The sequence below is a fragment of the Trachurus trachurus genome (genome assembly GCF_905171665.1).
Source record: "Trachurus trachurus genome assembly, chromosome: 15".
In the NCBI taxonomy this organism is placed as follows: domain Eukaryota; kingdom Metazoa; phylum Chordata; class Actinopteri; order Carangiformes; family Carangidae; genus Trachurus; species Trachurus trachurus.
The window spans coordinates 29,247,450-29,270,839 of record NC_139906.1 but is presented as its reverse complement, the minus strand read 5'-3'; the positions used below and the strand labels follow the sequence as shown (position 1 = coordinate 29,270,839).

The 23,390-nt window shown below is 41.1% G+C and overlaps 1 protein-coding gene across 3 annotated transcripts; it reads right to left on the bottom strand.

The window, feature by feature from the left end:
- Window positions 1–3,970: 3,970 nt before the first annotated feature.
- LOC310998203 (uncharacterized protein) lies at window positions 3,971–10,110 on the bottom strand. 3 transcript variants are annotated; one of them, XM_083988141.1, is made up of 16 exons: window positions 9,903–10,110; window positions 9,260–9,348; window positions 8,733–8,848; window positions 8,438–8,524; window positions 7,825–8,032; window positions 7,363–7,735; window positions 7,176–7,274; window positions 6,586–7,082; window positions 6,392–6,502; window positions 6,225–6,316; window positions 6,027–6,144; window positions 5,771–5,887; window positions 5,415–5,603; window positions 5,115–5,267; window positions 4,776–4,972; window positions 3,971–4,653 (listed from the first exon to the last, which is right to left on the bottom strand). In XM_083988141.1, exons 9-15 carry the CDS (start codon window positions 6,402–6,404, stop codon window positions 4,776–4,778), a joined length of 879 nt encoding a protein of 292 aa, XP_083844267.1. In that variant the 5' UTR covers window positions 6,405–6,502; window positions 6,586–7,082; window positions 7,176–7,274; window positions 7,363–7,735; window positions 7,825–8,032; window positions 8,438–8,524; window positions 8,733–8,848; window positions 9,260–9,348; window positions 9,903–10,110; the 3' UTR covers window positions 3,971–4,653. The 3 variants fall into 3 exon arrangements, with proteins under 3 accessions (XP_083844267.1, XP_083844268.1, XP_083844266.1); XM_083988142.1 differs by lacking the exon at window positions 9,903–10,110 and having other exon boundaries at window positions 4,763–4,972; window positions 9,260–9,392; XM_083988140.1 differs by lacking the exon at window positions 9,903–10,110 and having other exon boundaries at window positions 9,260–9,392.
- Window positions 10,111–23,390: the final 13,280 nt, after the last annotated feature.

Sequence of the window (23,390 nt, the reverse complement as noted above, 5' to 3'; positions counted from 1 at the left end):
TTTGACTGCGCTCATAACGTTCTTCTTCTGTGGTATTTAACATTTTGCTGACCACCACCGGCCGGGCGGGCGGCATGGCATTTCAGGCTTCAGAGGCGATCGTTTTCAGTTTTGCCTCTTCGTATGGACAGAGATATTTCTGTGGTGTGGACAGAGTTTTTTTTTTAAACGAAGACGAAAATATCAGCTTAAAAAAATATCCACATACGTGTAGTCCAGGCCTGAATAGTCGACTATTTGAGGTGACCCCTAGAATATTCTGTAGGGTCTGTCCTTGACACATGTTAGAAGATTAAGCTTATTAGAAATACTCAGCAAGCACCAGTAACAAAAAGAACATTTCTCATCTGTTTTCAGTGGCAAGGAGTGGGCCCATTCCTGGCAGCCAAAGGATTCTCTTCAAATTGTTTAAAAATAAAAATGTGTAATGTGAATGTGAATGTTTCAATGTGTGAATATTTTGGTTGGAGCATAGGCTTATATGTCATCAAGTTTATATTTTGTATTTTTGTTGGTAATGTTTATTTCAAATTGAGATAAGATGGAGAACTCGACATAAACTTCACTTCTATTATATCAAAGCTGACGTATGACTTGATTTCATATTCTTGACATTTTATTGCTTTTTAAAGTTGGTTACTTTCACAGTATGGAAAAACACAAGTTGTTAACTAACTTAAAAATTGCTGACAAAAGGTCATGGCTGTACATAAAGAAATAAAGATCATTAACAAATGGGAAAAGGATGATGTGAGGCTATTATTTGTTTGACACTCGCTGATGTCATAGTAAAGCATTTATATTAGCCTATATTTCTCACAGTTTTGTCATTTTTGGTAAGGCAAATGCTGCAGTACCTGAGGCACTGTTGCTATGGAGACGCCAACGCCAGAAGTTGCTATAGTTTCATTGCATTTTTCTCATCTCCTCTGTGACAGGCGGGTTTCAACCTTGCTCCTCTCTCACAACACACACATACACTCCACCCCTGTCCCAGTTCAGCTCTGTCCACAGCCCGTGCTGACATCAACATCCTTGACCGGAACCTGTTGATCCAAGTGGCCCTGCTCCGAGCAGTCCTGCTGGCCCAACTCGTGTCACACTGTTCCAGCCTCCACCCGAAGAAGTCAGACAGTAACACATGACATAATCAGTTGTAGCGTGAATACACTTAGGTCTGCAACTTAACTCTGCAAACAGTCTTCCCTGGGTGCAGGACCAATGCGCACCTGCAGATCCACAAATTCATGCAGGACATTGAAGTCATAAGGGGCCCCCAGCTGTTGTCATCTGACTGGCTGATTAGTCTTTACCCAATCACTTTCAATCTAGAGTGGAGCCTTCAGTGCCAAGTCTAATAACTTTGTTGCAATAAATGGTTTCAATCAATGATGAGAGTGTTCCTGAATGCTCACCACAGACAACTATATCAAAACATGACCTGTCAAATGCCAGATTTTTTCAGCACAATGCAAGGAATGAGGCACAGGCCATAGGCTACTCTTTTCCCACATCCTGTAAGGTAGGTTGTTTCTGCTGTGGCCTCAATCAATGGGCTACAAAAGGACATTGCCAAAAGAAAATTCTAATGAACCAAAGGGGGCCCAGTAGAGAAAGTTTGGGAACCGCTGATCTATCCTGTCAGGGTGGGAAAGGGTGCAGTAGCTGCCTAGGCTATGTTTATGGCCATATTAAGGGAATGGGGAAATATGCTTATTTGCAAGAATATGTATTTGTATGGGGAAGATTGGGTCTTAACTGATCCAAATTGAAAAATATGATTGTGTGGAAGGCAAACATCAATATCTTGAACATATTTGGCCATTAAATAGGCCTTAAAAAATGTTGGATTTATTTTATCTAGCTGGGACCCTAAGGCATCTGAGAAAGTACACTTGAAAGTGGCTTGGCTGGGACAGAGGTGAAAATGAAATTTTGTCGTAGGTGGACAATGAAGACATCATTGGAAAGGTATTGACCTAGGGAGTAATATATTTCAGAATGGGACATATGGGTGTTTCCTTCTCCCCAGGAATGACCTTTGAACCTTGAAATTGGGGTGTTTTTGAAGACTCATAAATCAGCAACAGAAAGTGCTAGAGATATGGGATCAACAGTTTTGGAAAGCTCTTGATCTATACTACTATAACCGAATCAGTGTCAATAGGGGGCGCCACTGATGAGGGGCCAAATCTAAAAAAAACATGATTTTACCATGTTGTCAATCAGATGCATAAAATTTGACCTAATAAATGTGTTCCCTGTCCTTAAAACATATAAATAAGCCAACAATATTCTTGGTTATGAGTTCACATAATAGGAGAAATAAGAGAAAACACAATGGAACTACAAAAAAATATGGCGGAGTATAGCAATGTGTATTGCAACTTCCGGACATTTCCCCATCTTTGTAGTTTTAGTTGATGTTAGGGTTGGTTGATAGATTAGGGTCGCGAAAACATATTTCTGGTTACTTTTTAATACAAAAAAATTGAACTTAAGATATATGGTCATGTAATTTGAAAAGGTATGTCTCAAAAACATAAACATATACATTTATTACGGTGTAGTAGACGTCTCTCAGACGTAACTTTAGATATGCTTGACTGACGGAGATGCGTTCAGTGGCGGGAGGATTTAGGGTTGCGAAAACATATTTCTGGTTACTTTTTAATACAAAAAATGTAAACTTAAGATATATGGTCGTGTATTTTGAAAATGTATGTTTGAAAAACATAAACATATACATTTATTACGGGTGTAGTAGACGTCTCCCAGACGTGATATGCTTGACTGACGGAGATGCGTTCAGGGGCGGGAGGATTTCAAAACATGTCTCGCTCGAGAGAAACACCGGGTAGCCTACGCCAAAAACTAAAACGAGACTGATTAAGAGAGAAAAAAATCACAGAAAGGCCTATGCCTTATATGTCTTATACTGTCCCGTCCTCACGACGTCAGTGATTGAGGATCTATGATTGTGACCGTTTAGTGATGAGGAAACTGTCACTGTCAGCAGCTGCTCCAGACACATCACCAACTTTAATGTTTAAGGACGTATTAGATGTTGATTGTGTAAACACCAAGCACCATATACTCACCCTCATTCATAATGATTATTAAACCATAACCTAACGTCTTAAATCTGTCAGCTGTCCAGTCCGGTGCAATCGCCAGTTTCCCCCCTACTAAGGGGGCGGTTTCAAAGTTGCCCTTTGTCCAAAGTGGGGGATGACAGAAAGAGAGTTTCAGTGTGTTAATTATTTGGTCTCATAGTGTCATGTTTTAGTGTCTGTATTAATTTTTAATTGAACAGCTGTCAGTGGATGCAAAACATTTTTTATCTAATGTTGTATTGAATGGTATAATACTGAATACATGTATATAAGTTAAATGTCCCATGATACATTTTAAGACACATGATATTAAATAAGTGTCAAAATAACACACACAGAAACAATGCATGACCTCCATTCATGTGTACACAGTGGTTTTTATTTCTGAACACTACAGACAGTGCCTTGGACATGGTATAACTCAGCAATATAGTAAAATGCAGAGGCCAACATCTTGAGGATAGTGGGGGACTGCTTTTCATTGATTTAGCTCTGCTTTTAACACGCTTCAGCCACATCTTTTAATTCAGAAACTGAAACAACTGGCTGTCAGCCCCTCAGTATCACTCCTTTTTAACTAACAGAACTCAGCTACTTAAGGTCAGTAATAGTGTTTCTCAGGTAAAAAGCATAAGCACAGGAGCTCCACAGGGGTGTCAGCTGACCAGTTCTGTTCACATGGTTCACAAATGAGTGCTCAGCAAGTCACACACAGAATTATATTTTCAAATACTCTGATACTAACTCCAGGTGCATGACAACACTAACATTTATCATTCTGAAGTGGAAAGGTTTGTTGAGTGGTGTGATCTCACAATAAACGTTAAAAAGACAGAGGAGATTATTTTCGATCCCAAAGGAGTCTGTGATCACAGCAAAATTGTCATCCACAACCAACCAACTGTCCAAGTCCAGTCCTACAAGTACCTTAGTTTACACATACACCGAACTTAAACATGGACCACCCATGTAGACTGCATGTGTTCTCTAGACTCCTCCAAAGATTGTACTTTCTAAGGAGTCTGCGACTATACAGAGTTGAGCAGAGAATTATGTTTTATTTTATCAGGCTGTGTTGGAAAGCGTTATCAGATACGGTATGCCTGTTTGGTTTGGAAACCTCCCTGTTTGAGCTAAATCAAAGCTACTGCACCTGGTTCAAACAGCCATGAAAATGATTGGCCTTAAAGATCATTACAATCTGTAGTCACTAAAAGGTGTGTACTGAAACAGGTCTCTTTGTCTTTTAGTCTCTACCTCTGGTCCTCTGCAGTGTAAGGAACCAAAGACTGGGTGGTAGCGGGAACTGAGGCACTCGAGTAGGAGAGTGATTTAAAAAGCCTTTGTTGCAGCATGGCCATACAAATTAAAACAAGCCTGTTCTGCATTGGAGTTTAAAATATCACTACAACTTTTATGATCTTATTGTGTTTTTTGTAACTCTTATTGTGTGCTTTCTATCGTGTTTTTATGTGTACATGGGTATGTGGCTGATGGGTCTGGCAGCAACGAGTCCAGTCCGTCATGCAGCATCAATCTGTGAAAAAAAAAACATGGTAAGAGAAGGTGAAATCTAGAATGAACAAGCTGTATAAATCATTTACGGGTATGGGTTTGCAAAACAAACACTAGTATACAGTACATACTTGAGTAAATTACCTAAATTGTGACATCCTCTTCGTCTTCACTGCTGTCTGGACTGCTGAGGTCACTTTGATCCTCCTCCTCAATGTGCAGATGGACAGAGGCCTCAGGACCTAAAGCAGTCTTGTACTGTCGGAGGACCACTTGCAACTGCTCCAACAGCTCAGACAGTTGTTTTTTCAAGAGACAGCAAAGTCCTTCGTTGCCCTGGTCTACATTTCCAAGGACACAAGACACATTATAGACGCACTCCACAGCAAGATGTCTGTCTTCTGTGACTGACACTGATTTCGGCTCACTTCTTTTAATCTTGAAAGTAATTATTTCAATGAATACATTTTTGTTCCATCTTACCATTCTCAGCCACCTTGTTCTTCAGCTCCTCTGCCTGCTTCTGCAACCATGTGCAATGTTGCTCCATCTCCAAAAGCAAAATGCTCTTCTCCTCCTCCAGCCGCTTTGTTAACATCACTTGGTCAAACAATGTCTTCTTGATTGTGATGTTTTCTGTACACAATAACAGTAAAATTAAAATACACCCACAAACCTAATGGATATTAAAACGCTTAATATGTTATGATTTAGTTCAGTATACTCTAAGTACAAGAACTCAAAATAATTCTTATGAAGCTTTACAAAACTGACATACTGTACCACTGCCATGAACCTCCCATGGCCACAAAGGGGACACAGTGCTCTCTCCAGTGAATGTGATTTCCACAGCAGCCACATCGATTGCTGCAGAGTCCGGTACTAGTCCATTGTACCTCTGCATCTCCTGAAGAAGCAGTTTTTTGTCCTCTCCCAGCTTCCTCCGAAGGCGGTGGCGAAACTTGCTGCTGTCTGAAAAGACATTAAGAGCAAGAACACTATCTAGATTATCATAATCTAAATGGCAGTTTAAATAATGGACAGTTAGAATTCATGAATTGCAAGTACATGCATTTGTTGGAATGTTAACACTATTAAATACAGTAGATTGATTTTATCAACTTGTTTTATTGTTATACCATTCTGACGGTAGAGGGTTTGCTTCTGTTGCCTGACACTAAGGTAGAGCCCCACAATGGACTGCTGAAGTTCGCTCTGTGTGGTGCCTTCAGTGTTATGAGGTGCGTTTGGTGTCTCTATAGAAATAAAAGTTACAGTAAATTCAATATAAGAGCTTGTTTTGGTCTACATATAAAATCCATTTTAATACAACTTGGTTGTAAAACATGCGATGTGCACTCTCTGCACTGATTTCTGTTATCTGGTCTTGCTTACCTCCAGCTGCCCATTCAATCACCTCAGAGATCCACTGTGATGTTTCATCATCCGAGCAATATACCTCCGTTTTTAGTGCAGCTAGCCTTGCAGTCTCGTCCAGTAGTCTTTGACATGTCTGATAAATAGTGTTATACAATAATCAGGTTAAAGCCCTTAAGGATTAACAAGCCAAGTGACCAACAAATACAGACTTACCTTTACATATCTAGTGGAAAGTGCTTGGTGTAGCGAGGCCCTTTTTTTGTGGTTCCACCCCAATGCATGCAGTGTAAGCATGTCCACACGTGCTGTTGAAAACAAATAATGAGTTTATGAAATGCATCTAAAAAAGGGTGCAAGAATATGGTAAACAGATTAATCACCTGCTTTCGACATATATTTTTCGTCAGGGCACAACGAGATAGGTAGCTGTTAACTTGACTTCACTGTCTTTTGCCACAAAGAGCCCCTCAAAAAAGGCAGGGTCCTCACTCCTGAAGAAGAAAGACAAATAGACAGATGCATTAGTCACACAGCAATATAAATGAATCAATAAAAACACTGGAAAAAAGAGCACCTTCCACTTTGGCCAAAGCGATACAACTTCCTGTTTCCATCTGCAGAAACAGCCAACATTTCAGGTGTGCAGGCTGGGCAGGTGAATTCAGCACCACAGCAGAGTTGGTTTCCTCAAATGAAGAGTACGAAAACTCTAAGAAACTGCGCTGCAGTGCATCTCCATTGATATGTCCAGACGAGAATTACACATTTTTGTGATGTTGTCTGCTTATGTAAATACAGTTTTTTACGTACTCTTCCTCCACACTTTGTGCGCGGTACGTTGCTGTAGTTGCTGTACGCGGTGCTCCAGCAACTTTGCGAAGGCCTGTCTGGCAAAACCAGGAGAAATGACCTTCAGTTCCTGGAAGGAGCTCAAAAGGTACAATGTGTACAAAGTAGACACATTAAGAGAGGCCGGCCAATATCCGCTCCTAATGAGGTCCTTTAATTCAGGAGTCCACTGCCTCTGGCATGTTCCACACAAATACAGTGGCTGATGCAAGTCATAACGCCCTTGGAACATAATGCAAATAAACAACATCAGGAATACACACCAACCACATACTTAATACACATGATCTGTGTAGTGTAGTGAACTGTTCTTACCATTGATGGTAAATAAAATCACTGGTTTCCCTGGTGATATGATGATGTTTGTGTCCTCACAAGAACAGCATGGTGCCTTCACAGCTGGCAAAATGCATGCTGACAAAAACAAGCAACCACTGCATTACATTATTTGTAACAAGTTAGAGATACATATGGAAACAATTAGGCTCAGATTGAGACATACCTTGCTCATGGGTGCAATATCCATCCTCCTGTTTCATGATGTGTGTAGTTGGAGGAATAGCTTTAAAAAAACCCATCAATAATGGATTCCCTGTTGTGGAGTGGCTGCTTTTTGTGATGCAGTACATCACAGTCGCCACAGAACCACTCGTCGGGAAGACAATCTCTGCACATAGAAGGGAAAGGCAAAATTATTATAAAAAATTATTTTATGGGAGTAGTGATAGGTACTATAAATTGAAGTTAGGATATTCTGAATTAGGTGAGATACAAAATTGAATTGAATTTATTTGGGATATGTGTCTCAGGGTTTAGCCCCTTGCAGTTGGGCACAGGAGGTCCTAAATAATTTTCCACATTCCTGTGGGAAGCTTCTGAAAGCACAAAAGAAAACATAATTACACACTGACCACTAATTCTAAAAGCCGATCATGGAATAAGTTTAGTATTTGAGAATACCAACCGAATGACAGCAGGCTCATTGCAGAGGTAACACAAAGGATGACCAACAGCCTCCCTCTCTATGAGGCACTGGAGGTTGTATGGTCTTGACTCTTTCCAGCGCTCCGAGGCTTTCTGCTGACGGAAAGACCAGGATGATGCTGAGCTTCTTTGAGGCTCATCAGAATGACATGATGTCAAAATAGCAGAGAGCCTCTCCATATTTTTTTCTGTAAAGAAAATATAAACTTGAGTAAGCCGGTGCATATTCTCATTTGTCCAGGTCATAGCATTTCAAAGGAGGTTAAATCGAAAGCAACTGGACTTAGTTATTTGTCTAGGAAGACGTTTCACCTCTCATCCAAGAAGCTTCATCAGTTCATGTACGCAACTGACTAAATAAACTTGAGTTATAAAAGATGATTTAGGTAACAACCATTACAACAATTAATCAACAGATAGCATACACATATTTTCATCACCATGGAACTGGCTATAATCATTAGTGTTCTTTATCTATGTAATACATTGTCTTTACAGCGTAAGGTTTGTTTCAATGTCTATCTTAAATTCAATTATACATGGAGATTTGAAGATAACATTTAAAGTTAAATTCATTCATAACTGTGATTTACCAAATTTTGCCAGAGGACTTGCTGAGGGGAAAGTGGGCAGATCTCCCACACTGGATGACAGGGAGCAGTCAGGTGGAGGCTGTGCACCTGTAAATAAGCACATAGAAGAGTAAGAATGGATTAGGGTAGGCTTAGGACTGCAATCATGTTTTTTCTACCTACATACTAATTAACAATTGATATAATCAGACAAACTACGTATATTCACATGAAATACTTGGTTATGTAATTAACTGCAATGCCACTGAAAAATTGTTATCTACTTTTCGATACAACAACAATTTACACAAACAACCTGTAGCTGAGGCGCTGGGTCGCCCACCACGCCTTCCCATGGGCTTGCCTTGTCCTCTTAGACTTTGATGGAGAGTCCCTTCCAGAGCATGTCCGTTTCCTCATCTGAGCTGCTTCCTATGAGTTGATAAAAGTCTTGTCAAACTGATGTGGTTAAAGGTACTAGAAGAAAAACAGATGACAAATCAAAGCAAACCCCAACATCTACTGAATCAAGCGATTTATCCACTATCCCACCGTTACCATAATATCGCCATCTGTAGTTAAGGACATTGGAAAACTTGCTCTCCAATGCTTTGCATTACATATTTCACTAATGCACTACAGTCATGAACAGTCTGCCTGTGGCCTCAATTTATTCATCTGTTTACTGAATCGCGCCACAGAGCATGCTTGGATGTTAAATACTCAACTGCATTGTTTAATAAAACAGTTAAAAAAAAATCTTCTTCTGCACTCATATTTCTACACACATTCAGTAAGGGATATAATTTGTATGGTCAAGTAAAGAATGATGTAAACACTAACCCTGGCTTCAGCAAGAATCCGATTATGCTTCAGTTCAACAGCCATGCGTCTCCCCTCTTTGTATTTGGGATTCTGGGGGTCAACGGTATCTGTCCATTGCAATACAGACAAACAAATAAACAAACAAACCAATACAGACAAACAGACTGACTAACAAACAGTTACACAGATAGCTGATAGATAGATAGAGAAACAGACAGACAGACAGACAGACAGAACAGACAGACAGACAGATAGATGGATAGATAGCTCTTAAAAGTGCTTTTGTGTCTATAAAGATGCTGGGTCGGTGTTCGGGATGGGGTGACAGAAACTACAAGGAGAACAGAAACAAATATTCAGTACTACAGGCTAGCTATTAGTCTAGCTTTTACCCATCTTCTGAATGTAGGCTATACAAAAAGTCGCGTTTTTTCTAAATCAATACACAGGTTTTAAGGGTGCCTAATGAGACTTCTTCTCATGTTAGCCTACTGCATATCATAAACTGCACATACGGTAGTTGACTTATCGGTCATCTAGCTGGACAAAGTTACAAGATATGGCTATTTTTTCCCTCACAAGTTAGAAGATGGTTTTCATAGTCTTGCGTTTAATAATGAAACCAATGTTAATGTGAACATCCAGCAGACACGCATCTTACCTGGTGAAGGGTTAGCGGGAAAAGGGGAGCATCTGTTTCCGCCGGACAGCATAGGGAGAGGGACTAGAGAAATACAGGACACTTCCACAATAATAATACGAAAAAAACGATATTAAAATAATATACGATGACATTGCCAACGTAGTGGTACCTTACAAAAAAAAAAAAAACGTAGTCCGTAGTTGAAAAAGTAATGCGGACATTCTAGCTAGGAAAGGCAGGAAACAGTTATCTGTTTCCTGTTTTCTCCTACAAAATAAAATAACCAAAAGAGTTTTCTAATCATAAAATAAACCCTGCAGAAAATAAGAGGAATACAAGCATTAGATCATAAATATGGGCGTTATGATGCCGAGTATCCCTGCATTCTTAAATGTACAGGCTTGACGTAACATAAAAAACCCGGAAAAAACAGTTTGATACAATATTTAAAAAAAGTTTACCTCGCAATATGAAAAATAAATGCGGACATTCTAGCTATATTGTAGCTATAGGGGAAAAAGCAAGAATCAGATATTAAAAATAACCATAAAATAGTTTCACAAAATGCCCGAATCCTGCAACAAAAAGGAATAATAAAAGCATCAGATCATATAGGACGATAGGCTATGCTTTTTTTTTTTTAATAGGACATAATAGGACGATATGCTGATTATCACTTAATGTACAGGCTTGACGTAACATTAAAAAAAACGGGGGGGAGTTCAATACGATATGATATGGAATCTCTGATGATTAAAATCTTGTATTCAGTTGATGTCAAGGTTCAGAAATTAAATAAAATCAAACCAGTCTATACATTAGTTTGAAATTCGTTCTGAGTAGCACGAAAAAAAACGAGGAAATAAACAATAGCCTAGATAAAAATTCGTGACAAACAACACGATTTTCCGTGATCAACCTTCTGTGCCTACTGGGCATTAATAACATTGGGTCAACCAGATTAATTAAGCAATATCACACGAGAGGGAGTGCTGTTGTACTGTATATCAGCACGGCTGTGATTCGGTCGTAGGCACGAGGCCGCAGGCCGAGTGCCGCAGATAATCACACCGTGCTGATATACAGTACAACAGCACTCCCTCTCGTGTGATATTGCTTTTATACAACAGTGCTACGAGCACATTTTTAGAACAGTAATAAACTACAAGAGATTATGATTTGTTTGTTTATTTAATCATTTCTTTAGCTCCGCCAACAGAAATAGTTCCGCAACTGGAAGGGAGACAAGGCTGTTGCCAGGCAACACATAAACATTTCATACTAGCTTGCTACTAGCTACAAGCTTCTCCACCGAGCTGCTTCCAGTGCTGGTTCTGGTTCTGAGCCCGTGTCTGATCAGCACCGCAGCAACAGGACCAGCGTGAAGACACAGAGACGTTATCGATACCGTATTACATTTGTTTATCATCTATGTAATCAATATAAACACAGTTGAAGCTAAGTAGCTGAGCTACGTGGCTAACAACAGCTAATGCTAATATCAAAACACATCACCGTCAAAACGTAGTTGCCCCCGGGCGATTTTTTTTCCAGCCGGGTTTAGTAGAGATTTATCTCCAATTAGACGGACCAGGTCAGGTCCAGGTTTTAATGTTCAGGTCCGTTTATAACTGTAGCAGCAGCAGCAGCAGCAGCAGCAGCAGCAGCAGCAGCAGCAGCAGAGAGATGGGGCAGCTCCTGTATGGGGAGCCTGGCTCTGACTTAGCTCCTGTCCAGCTGAACAGCGGAGTGATTATGTCTGTGAAAAGTCCCAGTGCTGTTATACTGTATATCAGCACTATGGAATGTCTCGTTGTCCAATCAAATTGCTCGGTTGGGACCGGTCGGAACTAACTGTTGTATAATGGGTGATAACAGCCTCCTGCACCTACTAGTAGGTAGAGTAGGGCCCTACTGGCCCATATTTGTGGGATGATGGTATCGAGATTACGTCTATTCAATGGTATGACAACAGTCAAATCGGGTGAATGGGCCAATCATCCTAATGTATTCCCATTGTTGGACTGTGAACCCACACAGACACGGGGAGAACATGCAAACTCCACCCAGGAAGGTCCCTGGCCCCGGAATCAGACCCCAAACCTTCTTGCTGGGAGGCCAGAGTGCACAACACCACCGTGCTGCTAAACACATTCATTCAGCAACATATTCTGTTCATAGAAAAACAATCTAGCTACAGTTAGGCTTTTATCAGGGCCGTTGCTAGGAATTCTGGGCCCCCTGAAAGAATACTATAGTGGGCCCCTATACCCGCTGACTTTTCCTCTTTTTGTATCATTTTTTATTTAGCCTACTTTGTTTTGATGCTGGGCGGCACGGTGGTGCCGTGGTTAGCACTGTCGCCTCACAGCAAGAGGGTTCTGGGTTCGAACCCGCCGGCCGGCTGGAGCCCTTCTGTGTGGAGTTTGCATGTTCTCCCCGTGCATGCGTGGGTTCTCTCCGGGTACTCCGGCTTCCTCCCACAGTCCAAAGACATGCAGGTTAGGTTAATTGGTGACTCTAAATTGCCCATAGGTGTGAATGAGAGTGTGAATGGTTGTCTGATGTTAGCCCTGCGATAGACTGGCGACCTGTCCAGGATGTACCCCGCCTCTCGCCCAAAGTCAGCTGAGATAGGCTCCAGCTCACCCGTGACCCTAGTGCAGGATAAGCGGTATAGAAATGAATGTTTTGATGCTAATGCAGCAATACTATGAGTATTAGTCAGGGTCTTATGCAGAATAAATCAGTCATACAAAGATTAGACTACTGGGGGTTTTGTGGGCCCTATTGGGCTCTGGGCCCCTAGAATTATTATCACCTTTCTCCCCTATACAACGGCCCTAGCTTTCATTATAACCTTTTTGCTGTTGAATTAGTGAGATGAGAAACATCAGGTTGCACAAATATACAGTATCATTTCATTTAACAAAAAAAGCTGCTGACTGCAGGTTTTTCGTCACTCAAACAACACAAGAAAAACACTTTAAGTGGAAAAATAATCCACTATTTGTCCCTGAAGCAGCAGGATGCTGTGTGTGTGTGGGACTGACAGTGTGTGTGCATGATCATAAGGGAACATGAATGTGTCACACAGGTTGGAGTGTGACTCGCTGGTGTGGTGTCAACAGACCAAAGCTTCTTTATCATTTTATCAACTTTCCCCCATTTTACTAATGAAACTGTGTTTGATTCTGTTTTAGATAGATAGATAGATGAGTTTATTTGTCCTTTCCAAGGAAAATTGTTTTCACCATTTCGTACAAAGCGGCCTCGAGAAGTGCAACTTACATACATTAACATACAAAAAAGTACTGAAACGTATTACACGAGCTGACGAGGACTAACAAACAATACGAAGTTAGGCAAACAATTCTCCAGATGATTTGACTGCTTTTTCTTGTGGCTGAACTGATGCTCCTGTTGCTGCTTTACACTTCTTTGAAATGTTTTGGATGTAACTTTATTCAGCCTTTCCACAAATAAATGACACACTAAGCTTATGCTACCCAGGATTTTTCAGCACAAACTGGTTTCACTCAGTTTTTATGAAGCTTCAGAAACATACACACACACACACACACACGACAGGTGGGCTGCGTCCGGCGGAGCGGCAGCCCCCTGTCAGCACCCTGAGGCCCCAACAGCCCCCTGCTATCCTCCCAGTGCATGCTGGGTGCCTCCGTCCTGTTGGAGGCTGCTTGGGGTCGAGTGTGTGCTTCCTGCCGTTGATGTCAGGCTGGGTGGGATGAGTGGTGACTCTTCTGGTTTCCACTTCTCATCCATCCATCCAGTGCGGGCAGCTGGGAGACGTTGGGATCATCCTGCTCTCCTCTATGAGTCCTCTGCTCAGTTCCTGCTGACAGTCTGGAGCCCGCAGTTTGAATTCTTCTGAAGGTGAAACATGGAGACCATCATGTCATCAGTCAGATCTAATAACCGGAGTATGACGTTGGTGCTCTGGAGCCGCTGTATGAGTGTGATGTAAGAGAAGGAGAAGGCAGGTGATTGTTTTATAAGCCAACAAACTTCATCATGATTATTAGTCTCCTGCATGAAACAACGGATAATGTAGTTTATTTAAACACCAATCTATAAGCTCAACCATGTGTTCATTATTGTAACCATGGTGATATCATATTTTAGGACAAACCATTATTTCTCCAAACTAGTTTACCTAAACCTGCAATTACCTAAATTTTCCACATGTAGTAACATCTTTTACACATGTGCTCTACATGTGGAAAATGGGTTCACATGGGAATTCACATGTGATACACATTCAATTTGGCCAAAACCACATGATTCCCATGTGCAAAATGTTTTCACATGTGAAAAATAACATGTGAATCACATGTGAAGTTCATGTGTTTTTTTCTGTAAGGGAGTATTAACATCACATTATAAATATAATAATTTACATAATCTCTGTATTCTACCTGATTGGAACCCCTTGTCACCAGTGGAAGTGCAACTACTGTAATTATATTGTATTATATTTTCCCTCTATATAATATTTCCCTCTGAAATGTTTGGGTAACACTTTACAATAAGGGTCCCTTAAATAACGTTAGTTAGTACATTATTAAGCATTAATAATATATAAACTAATGTGTTAATTAATGCTGAGTAATGCATAGATAGACCTACTGATAACTAATGACATTATTCAACTTTTATTATTACTTAATAATTTATTAACTAACTTTGAGTAGTAAACATTTATTAACTGCTTACTAGGCTACATTAATTAATGTGTTTCCTAATCTTAATCGTAATACATAATAATGATTGTTAATATATCTTTAAACAGTTAATTAATGCTTAATAATGTACAAACTAACGTTAATTAAAGGGACAACGAGGAGTTTTGGAAAGCGAAGTGTTCTCAAACTACATTCACCATGAGCCTCCGCGTGCACGGTGAATTTTTTTTGACCGGTGCAAGACGGACGACTTGCCCAGAATGTTTTCATTCATCAAGAATTAAAGTCAGAGGTTTGATCAGATACCGTCGTAGTTACGACCATAAACGGCGATTCGGCGGCGTTATTCTCATGACTCGCCGGGCAGCGTCCACGAAACCGAAAGTAAGGAAACGCTGGTCAGCTCGCCCAGCATTTCCACCATTAATTAAAATAACAAAATAACGATAGAGACAAAACGATATATTGATCGAAAATGGGCCCATTAACAAGTGTGGGTAACGTAGATTCATCCACATTAATGTGAGACTTTTTTATAACCAAATACAAACTCCTCGTTGTCCCTTTAAGGGACCCTTATTGTAAAGTGTTACCAATGTTTGTGAGTGCAAAAACCTCATACCTTTTCAGACAATTTACAAACACTCTCAGAAAATCTCTTTATATGCTGATAATTTGAAATGGCAAGTATAGAAAATCTTCTCTTGTCGTGTACCAGATGTGTGCAGATGTGAGGAACCAGGTCTTCACCTTCAGCTTCACACACTGATCTGTCCCTGTCCTTCATTCACTTCACCAGCATTAAAGTAACAATAAAAGATGTGTTATAGTGTTTATGATTTAACAGACTGAGAATCAAATAAAGGATACACACACACACACACACACACACACACACACACACACACACACACACACACACACACACACACACACACACACACACACACACACACACACACACACACACACACACACACACTTCAAAAACAGACTGGCTGGTGCCTGCGTAGCCCCAGGGGTGTGTGTGTGTGTGTGTGTGTGTTGCTGCCTTAATGACATGCTCAGATCCAGATCAAGCTGCAGCGTCTCTTCAGCCTCGCTCAGGGAGGACGTTTTATTCTTTTCTCCTCCTCCTCCTCTTCCTCCAGCTGCTGCTACTACTCCTCTTCTCTCCTTCTCCTTTTCCTTCTCTCCTTTCCTCTCTTCTTCCTCCTCCTCCTCCTCCTCCTCCTCCTCCTCCTCCTCCTCTTTAAACCATTTTAACAGATCTGTCTGAGTCCAGCCAAGACTCACTCTCTCACTTCATTATGTTGCAATCACACTGACAAACTCAAGTGCAGCAGTCACTGTTGTTTTTCCATTGTCTTGTGTGTGCACGGTTGTGGTTTCCATGGTTTTCAGGGGAACAGTTCAACTGAAACCCAATTCAACATTTTTAAGATTTATAAAAAGTTTAGTTAACCTGGAAAAACCGGCGAGTATTCACCTGGACTCTCTCTTTCTCTTGCGTGTATGTGTGTGTGCGCGTGTGTGTGAGTGGTGAGTGTTTAAAAGGCAGTGACAGACAGAGGAAACACACAAACAGATTAGAAGGTGAGAGTTGGACCAACATATTTGCTTGAGACTGTGTGTGTGTCTGTCTATCAATGTGTGTATGTCTCTGTCTCAGGGGTCAGAGGTCAGCTCTAATTGGCTTAATGGACTGTGCGGAGCTAAAACAAGCAGGTCTCGGGTCAGTCCAGATCAGAGGCCAACGTGGAGCGACTAACCAGTAAACAGCCTGGTGTTAGACACAACACTGCCATCCAGCAGCCAGATAGAGTTACTGAGCAGCACACACACACACACACACACACACACACACACACTTGCTGACATACTCAGCGACATAAAAAGTAGACCACGGTCCAATACTGTTCTATCTGGTAATTTATAAATGATTGAGAGTTATAACGTTTTGATGGAGAACAACCACCATCTATGAATCTTTGTTAAAGGGATAGTTCAACATTTTAGCATTGGCCCATTGCCATAATAGTTTTAGGAGTAGGTTTGTTACCTTTAATTGTCAGTGCAAGCTATTTTTAGAACGGCGAAGCAGAGCTGTGAGCTGCTCAGAGCTACGCTACGGAGGCTAATGGGATTTCTTGGTTTGCCTCATCAAACTCATCAAATACACAATCCAACAACTCCACAACGCTCTGGTGGACAAGTTGTGACCTGCACATTCATCACGCTATGAGATAATAACACAACGTTACGAGACAGAGTTGATTTAGAGGTAAATTCATGCAAAACCGCTGATGCACGTTCCCGTCGGGGGCAGTTTTTCAGCAAGCAGTCTCTGCATTTGCCTCGAAAACAACTCTGTCTCGATAGTTTGATGAGGGAAACCGAGAAATCCCATTAGCCTCTGTAGCGTAGCTCTGAGCAGCTCGTGGCTCTGCTCCGCCGATCGAAAAATAGCTTGCACTGACAAATAAATTGGAAATGAACCTATTCCTAAGACTAGACAGTGGTGGTGTTCTCAGGACCTTCAAATCTTGATCCACATTTCAACCATCAACCAACTACAGTACACTATAACCATTCAGTTTATTTCCCATCTGTATGTGGAGTCAGGACTGTTGTTGTTTAAATTAAAACATAAATGAGTAAATAAAAAAACCAGGCACAGATTTAGGTAAAATAAGAATGAGTGGGAGGGCTACAGGAAAAGAAAATATGAAATTCATTGCAATAAAAGTTATCAACTATTCTTACAACATTTTCTTTTCATTTCTTTTCTTTTACTTTTCTTTTTTAATAAAAAATAATACACTTTGTGGCCAAAACCCACTGTGTTGGTACCACTGGTCTAAAAAATGTCTGTTATGGAGCAAAACTAGAAATCCCTAAATCTCTAAATGTTTGCTTTAGAAAAAAAAAACCCCAACCCAAATCCTGGAATTCAACACCACATACAGATGGCTGTGGTGAAATAGCCTTAGTGGTATGTGGATATCTGCAGTGAATCCCATAGAGTGATGGTGTGCCAAATTAAAAGTTGTTTAACCTGAGCTGTGCTTTGCATTGTCAGTGACTGTTGAAATAAACCATGGATGAAAAGCATGAACCATAACTGTACAATGTAAAAATCTTGTACAAACCTTGAAACCTTGAAGTATCAAGAAAATAAAAAAATGTGGCTACTTGACAGTCTTTGTCCCTAATATGAAATCTTATGCTAGCAACATTAGCATTGAAGCTAATCATTTTTTTTCTTTATACATTTTTATCTCAATCTAAAACCATTTTAGCTACTGTATGCAAACAGCAGTTCTCTTCTTCCCCTCAGCTGCACATATGGGTACTGTGCAGAAGAACACTGTATAAATGAATCCAATAGGCTACACAGGGAATGGGTGTGGGTGTTCCAGGCTTAATATTTTTTTATTTAACCTTTATTTAACCAGATAAAAGCCCATTGAGATCAGGATCTCTTTCGCAAGGGTGACCTGGCCAAAAAGGTCAGCAGCACGAGACATAACATCAGTACATGTTAACACAGATTACAACAGATAGAATAAAACATACAATTTTAGAGATGCAACAGTAACACAACAAACAAATAATGTAAGATTTGAAACACAGCACATGGGCTCATTAGTCCAGGTGAAATCTGCAGTTTGGGCCCTAAGAGCAGCTATGGCTCAGTTTGGCCCACCATGTATTTATGGAGCAGCATCAGTTTGTCTGACAGAGTGTGTGAACTCTGGGCTTTCTTCCTCATAAATATTTCTGAGTGTGACAGTCCTGAGAGGCAAGTAGTGAAGCGCTTCCGACCGGCTCCAGGAAGCTGGGGAAACATACTCACCCAGGAGTTATGATGGCTTCTAACCCTCGACCTCGACCTGGAAAGTACACTCCAGCAGCATCATGGCCGCTGTGACAGACATTCCCATAGTTACAGGCACAAACTGCCAGAGCTCCTTGAGAGCAGTTCCAGCAGTTTCTCAGGATATGAAGATCAATCTAAAAGCTTTTGCTCAATACAAGTGCAGCATTGAAATACAAGAGGCCTGAGGACAAATTTGGGAATCCAACATGATAGTGTTTGGGAACTTTCTCTGGTTCACATGTGAAAAGCAGCTGACTGGTTTGGACTGGAACGTCAGTGTTTCCTCTCCTGCTGTCTAAAGCTCCAAAGCAGCATCTACAGCAGGTAAGGTGTCCCCCTAAGGCCCTGAGCCTTATCACACCTGGATAGACAACACAGGTGTACGTAGCCTCTGTATCATCACCCATAGCTTCTGAAGAGTGGTTTTAAAGCTCAGAATGAGCTGCTGCACCATCGTCATGTTGGCAGTGCTTGTCTGCTCCACCCCTAACTTACTTAATACAAATTTAGCTGGGAGTTAGGAAGAGTTAAATTGGCAAAAAGATGGGGCGTGTGTGGAGCCGAGATTTTGGTACATGTTGGTTTGTGGTAAAGATACACACCTGTCACTCAAAGTGGCCACACCCTCACTTATGCAGAACTTTAAAGCAGTAGGTTCATTACCTTTGATTGTCGGTGCAAGCTAGTTTTAGAACGGCGGAGCAGAGCCGCGAGCTGCTCAGAGCTACGCTACGGAGGCTAATGGGATTTCTTGATTTTCCTCATCAAACTCATCAAATACACAATCCGTTCCGTTATTATCTCATAGCGTGGTGAATGTGCAGGTCACAACTTGTCCACCAGAGCGTTGTGGAGTTGTTGGATTGTGTATTTGATGAGTTTGATGAGGGAAACCAAGAAATTCCATAAGCCGCCGTAGCGTAGCTCTGAGCAGCTCACGGCTCTACAATTAAAGGTAACGAACCTACTCCTAAAACGATAGGGATTATGGCAATGGGCCAATTTGCAAACTATCCCTTTAAATAACTGACTAATATACCATCTGTACAGCTGTATGTTGCAGCAGGATTAATTAATATGTAAAAACCAAAACAGTTTTTGTACCAGACTGTAAAAGTGTTTGTTTCTGCTATAAGTTTGGAGACTGACTCACTCTAGTGCATTAGATGAACTACAGGTTTTGGTATAGCTACATGACTATCAGAGGTTGCTGCTGGCCTGTATCTTGTGCCCATGTTTCATAGCTTCTGCTCTCAGCCTGGAGGTCGTCCCCTGTTGAAGAGACACAAACAGTTTACATTAAAATGACTAACCTTCCTCAGAGCTGGGCAATCGACTGTTAATTCTGATCACCAGAATTTCTCTCCCTCTTCTCTAACAAAATGTAACTCGTTAATCATGCAAGGACTTGACCAAGTCTGCTCGTTAATATGAGGAGGTCCCAAACCCAATTACTTTGTTAGTATAATAAGAAAATGAATCAGCCCCCAACAGTTCAGTCCTCAAAGGCTCACAGTTTATTTTTGTTTTATTCTGACCATAATGGAAATAGACCTCCTAAGTACAAAGCTGTCCCAGCACACCACGGTCCACTCTGCCTGTATTAGGAAAACCAGAGAAAAAACTTCTGCTTGTGTCACTTTGGTTTTTGTTTTGTTTATTTTTCTATTTGCCATTTTTCTTTCCACTAGACATTTACAGTACCTTCAGGTTGAGTGCTGATCAGCATCACAAAGCACCACACCTGCTCTGTCCTCTGGCTGGAGACCATATGAATCCTCACCTCATTTTATCACACTTACATTACACGTAGATTTAATATAACATTGATTCCTACACCAGCAGTAGGAGGACAGTCCAGTTCATCTTCCCGCACAAAGATCGATCCCACTGATGACGTTTACAAAAACTAAGTTCTGTAAAGATCCTTTTACTTATAAATCTCTCCTACAACAGATGCCTCAGTATAGCCCTTCCCCCGATTTAATCGTTTGTCACACATAAAAATCTGACATTTGGGCAACTACTAAAATAGATAAATTACAATAAAATAAAATGGAACACAAAAAACACAATGAAATAAAACTGAATGAAAAGATCAAAAATGTCAGAGGAGTTTGTAATTACACAACGTGTGTGTGTGTGTGTGTGGGGGGGGGGGATAGAATTATGATATGTTTGAGTCAGTAATAAGTAGAGGCAGCGTGGCATCACTCAACAACATAAACAGTGTCAGAGTTTAAAATAAACCAGACCTCCCTCTGCTGCACTGTCCCATCCCTCTCTCTCCCTCACACACACACACACACACACACACACACACACACACACACACACACACACACACACACACACACACACACACACACACACACACACACACACACACACATAGACACATACACTCACACACACACACACACACACACACACACACACACACACACATAGACACATACACTCACACTCTTGTCTTGTCACTGTCAATCTCCCTCCCAGGGACAGCACAGCCAAACACCAGCAGCAGAGTGAGTGTGTTTCTCGTAAGTATACACACACACAAATGGGTATGAGCTGTGTGTGTGTGTGTGTGTGTGTGGGGTTGTAATTTTAACAACCTTTAATTGACCAAACTTTTGTTCGACATACTGAAACATGGCCGCATCAATCTAGTGCCAATTACAAGCGGCTCCATGCCGACCGGGCCCCCTAGTCGCCGTGACAACCTGGATGATTGATCACCAACAGCAATGATTCTCTAACCTGATCAGGCAAATTACCGTGGCGACCGCCGGGGCCATCTGAGTCCCGCACCGCAAAATTAAATCCACTGAGCTCATCACCTCCACTCAGTGATGCTCTTACAAAGACACACACACACACACACACACACACACACACACCCACACACACACACACTGCAGCCTCATTCTCCTCTGTCCCTTTCATACACAGAGAAAGAGAGAGAGAGAAAGAATGTGTAGCTGGCCCCCGGGGGCCCCAAGCACCAGGTGATAGCAACGTTGGGGGGACATGAAGACGTATTAATGTACTAAAGACTTAATGAACCTCTATCCAGAGCAGAGGCAGAGAGGGAGGGGGGGAGTGGGGGCCGAGGGGGGGGCGCTGGTGTTTACTTTATTAGTTTACAGCAGATTAATGGGGATAATCATTTAAGTGATGGAGATGGATTACCCTCTCAAAGCTGGACGAGCAGCCGCCCACCTACAGCCAGCACACACACACACACACACACACACACACACACACACACACACACACACACACACACACACACACACACACACACACACACACACACACACACACACACACACACACACACACACACACACACACACTGATGAACCAGGTGGAGACCAGACAGTGGTGTGAGTTGAGGTGTGTATAAAGCAGATATTTTCTTTTTTCTCTCGACTGTGGTACAGTATGACACAGTTTGGTTCTAAATGTATTCCTGTTATAGTCTGTGGGGACAAAACGCTGGACCTTCTTCTAAAGACAATGGAACTTGATCAGTGTAAAGATTCCACACATGGAGAAAACTTACCAATGTTTTGTGATGACTGTCATGAGAAAATCAGGACAAAGTGCCCTAGGGTGGCTCAGTATGTTAAAGCGTGGATGGAGGTGCCCATAGACACCCTGTTAGTGGAAGAAATCATGGTAAAAACAACAAAACATGCTTAAAATTGATCAGTAGCTTAGTGCAGTATGAGCTGCTGTTGTAGTGAGGTGAACTGGAGGGTTGGTAAGGTGAGAGAGAAATGAACAAAAGTGCCAAGTAGTGTCTATATTACGGAAGAGGATTAGGGCCACTCTGGTAAAAAAAAAAAGGGGAAAAAAAAGTGAGTTCTGACTTTAAACTCAAATTCTGAGGAAAAAAAAGTCAGAATTCTGAATTTATTCATTTTTTCTTTTCAGAGAAAGAAAAATCTCCAGACCTATTTTGTAAAAAAAAAAAAACTCTGGAGCTCTTGAGAATTCAGCCATATTTTTTTTCCACAGTGGCCCTAATCCTCTTCCGTAGGATACTATATCATTGTGTAGGCCAAGCTGGAAATTAGTGAGGTTTTCATGGATGTTGAACTTCATCATGATAGAGATTGAAGTTTTGTGGTGGTTGAAGTCACGTGACCGTGCACTTGGTTTAAAGCATAGTATAAGCAAGTATATGACATTAGTGTTTTATGGTGAGGATGATCCTGGTGAGAAAAACATGTCAGTATCATAAACCTCTGTTTGCCACTGTTTATTTTCTGCAGTGATCCAAAAGCCAGTGTTTATATCCCATTGACTTAGCTTTACACAGTGGCAGTATTAGGAGGCTGACCTGAACCATGGCGATGCCAACCTCTGTGGTCTCAACAGATACAAAAGCTTAAATAAATCTGGATATGGCTATTTCCTGATGTATTTTGAGATGTAGCATGACCTACTCAAATAACCAATAGACTTTGGAATGAGTGAATCTAAAGTGCTAAGCTATAAACTCCTTTATGCAGGATGACTGTTAAAAAACAAGCTCATGTTATCCACAAGTTTCCGAACGTCATATGGTCAAAACCGGCTTCCAGTTTTGCCGGTTTGGTGGAATTGTACGTTTGCGTTTCCATGGTTTTCAGTCGTTGTCATAGTTGCTGTAAACGCATGGATCTATTAACGCTGGCTTTTAACACGGATGTCAATTTGTGTGATATCCATTGTTAAAAGCTGGTTTGATGATCCATGTGTTTTACAGATTTTCATTGAAAAAAAAAAGAAAAGAAATCCATGCATTTACCCCGACTACCGAAACCATGGAAACGTAAACATAAAATTCCACCGGAAGAGCAAAACCGGCAAAACAGGCTTACGTTTTCGACGCTCGGAAAAAGGTGGATAAAGAAGGATTCC

Excerpts from the sequence above, each read along its gene's own strand:
- LOC310998203 (XM_083988141.1), bottom strand. Across the intron at positions 5,268-5,414 it reads ATGGGAGGTTCATGGCAGTG|AAAACATCACAATCAAGAAG; the intron begins GTACAGTATGTC and ends TATTGTGTACAG. Across the intron at positions 4,973-5,114 it reads GAACAAGGTGGCTGAGAATG|ACCAGGGCAACGAAGGACTT; the intron begins GTAAGATGGAAC and ends TTGGAAATGTAG.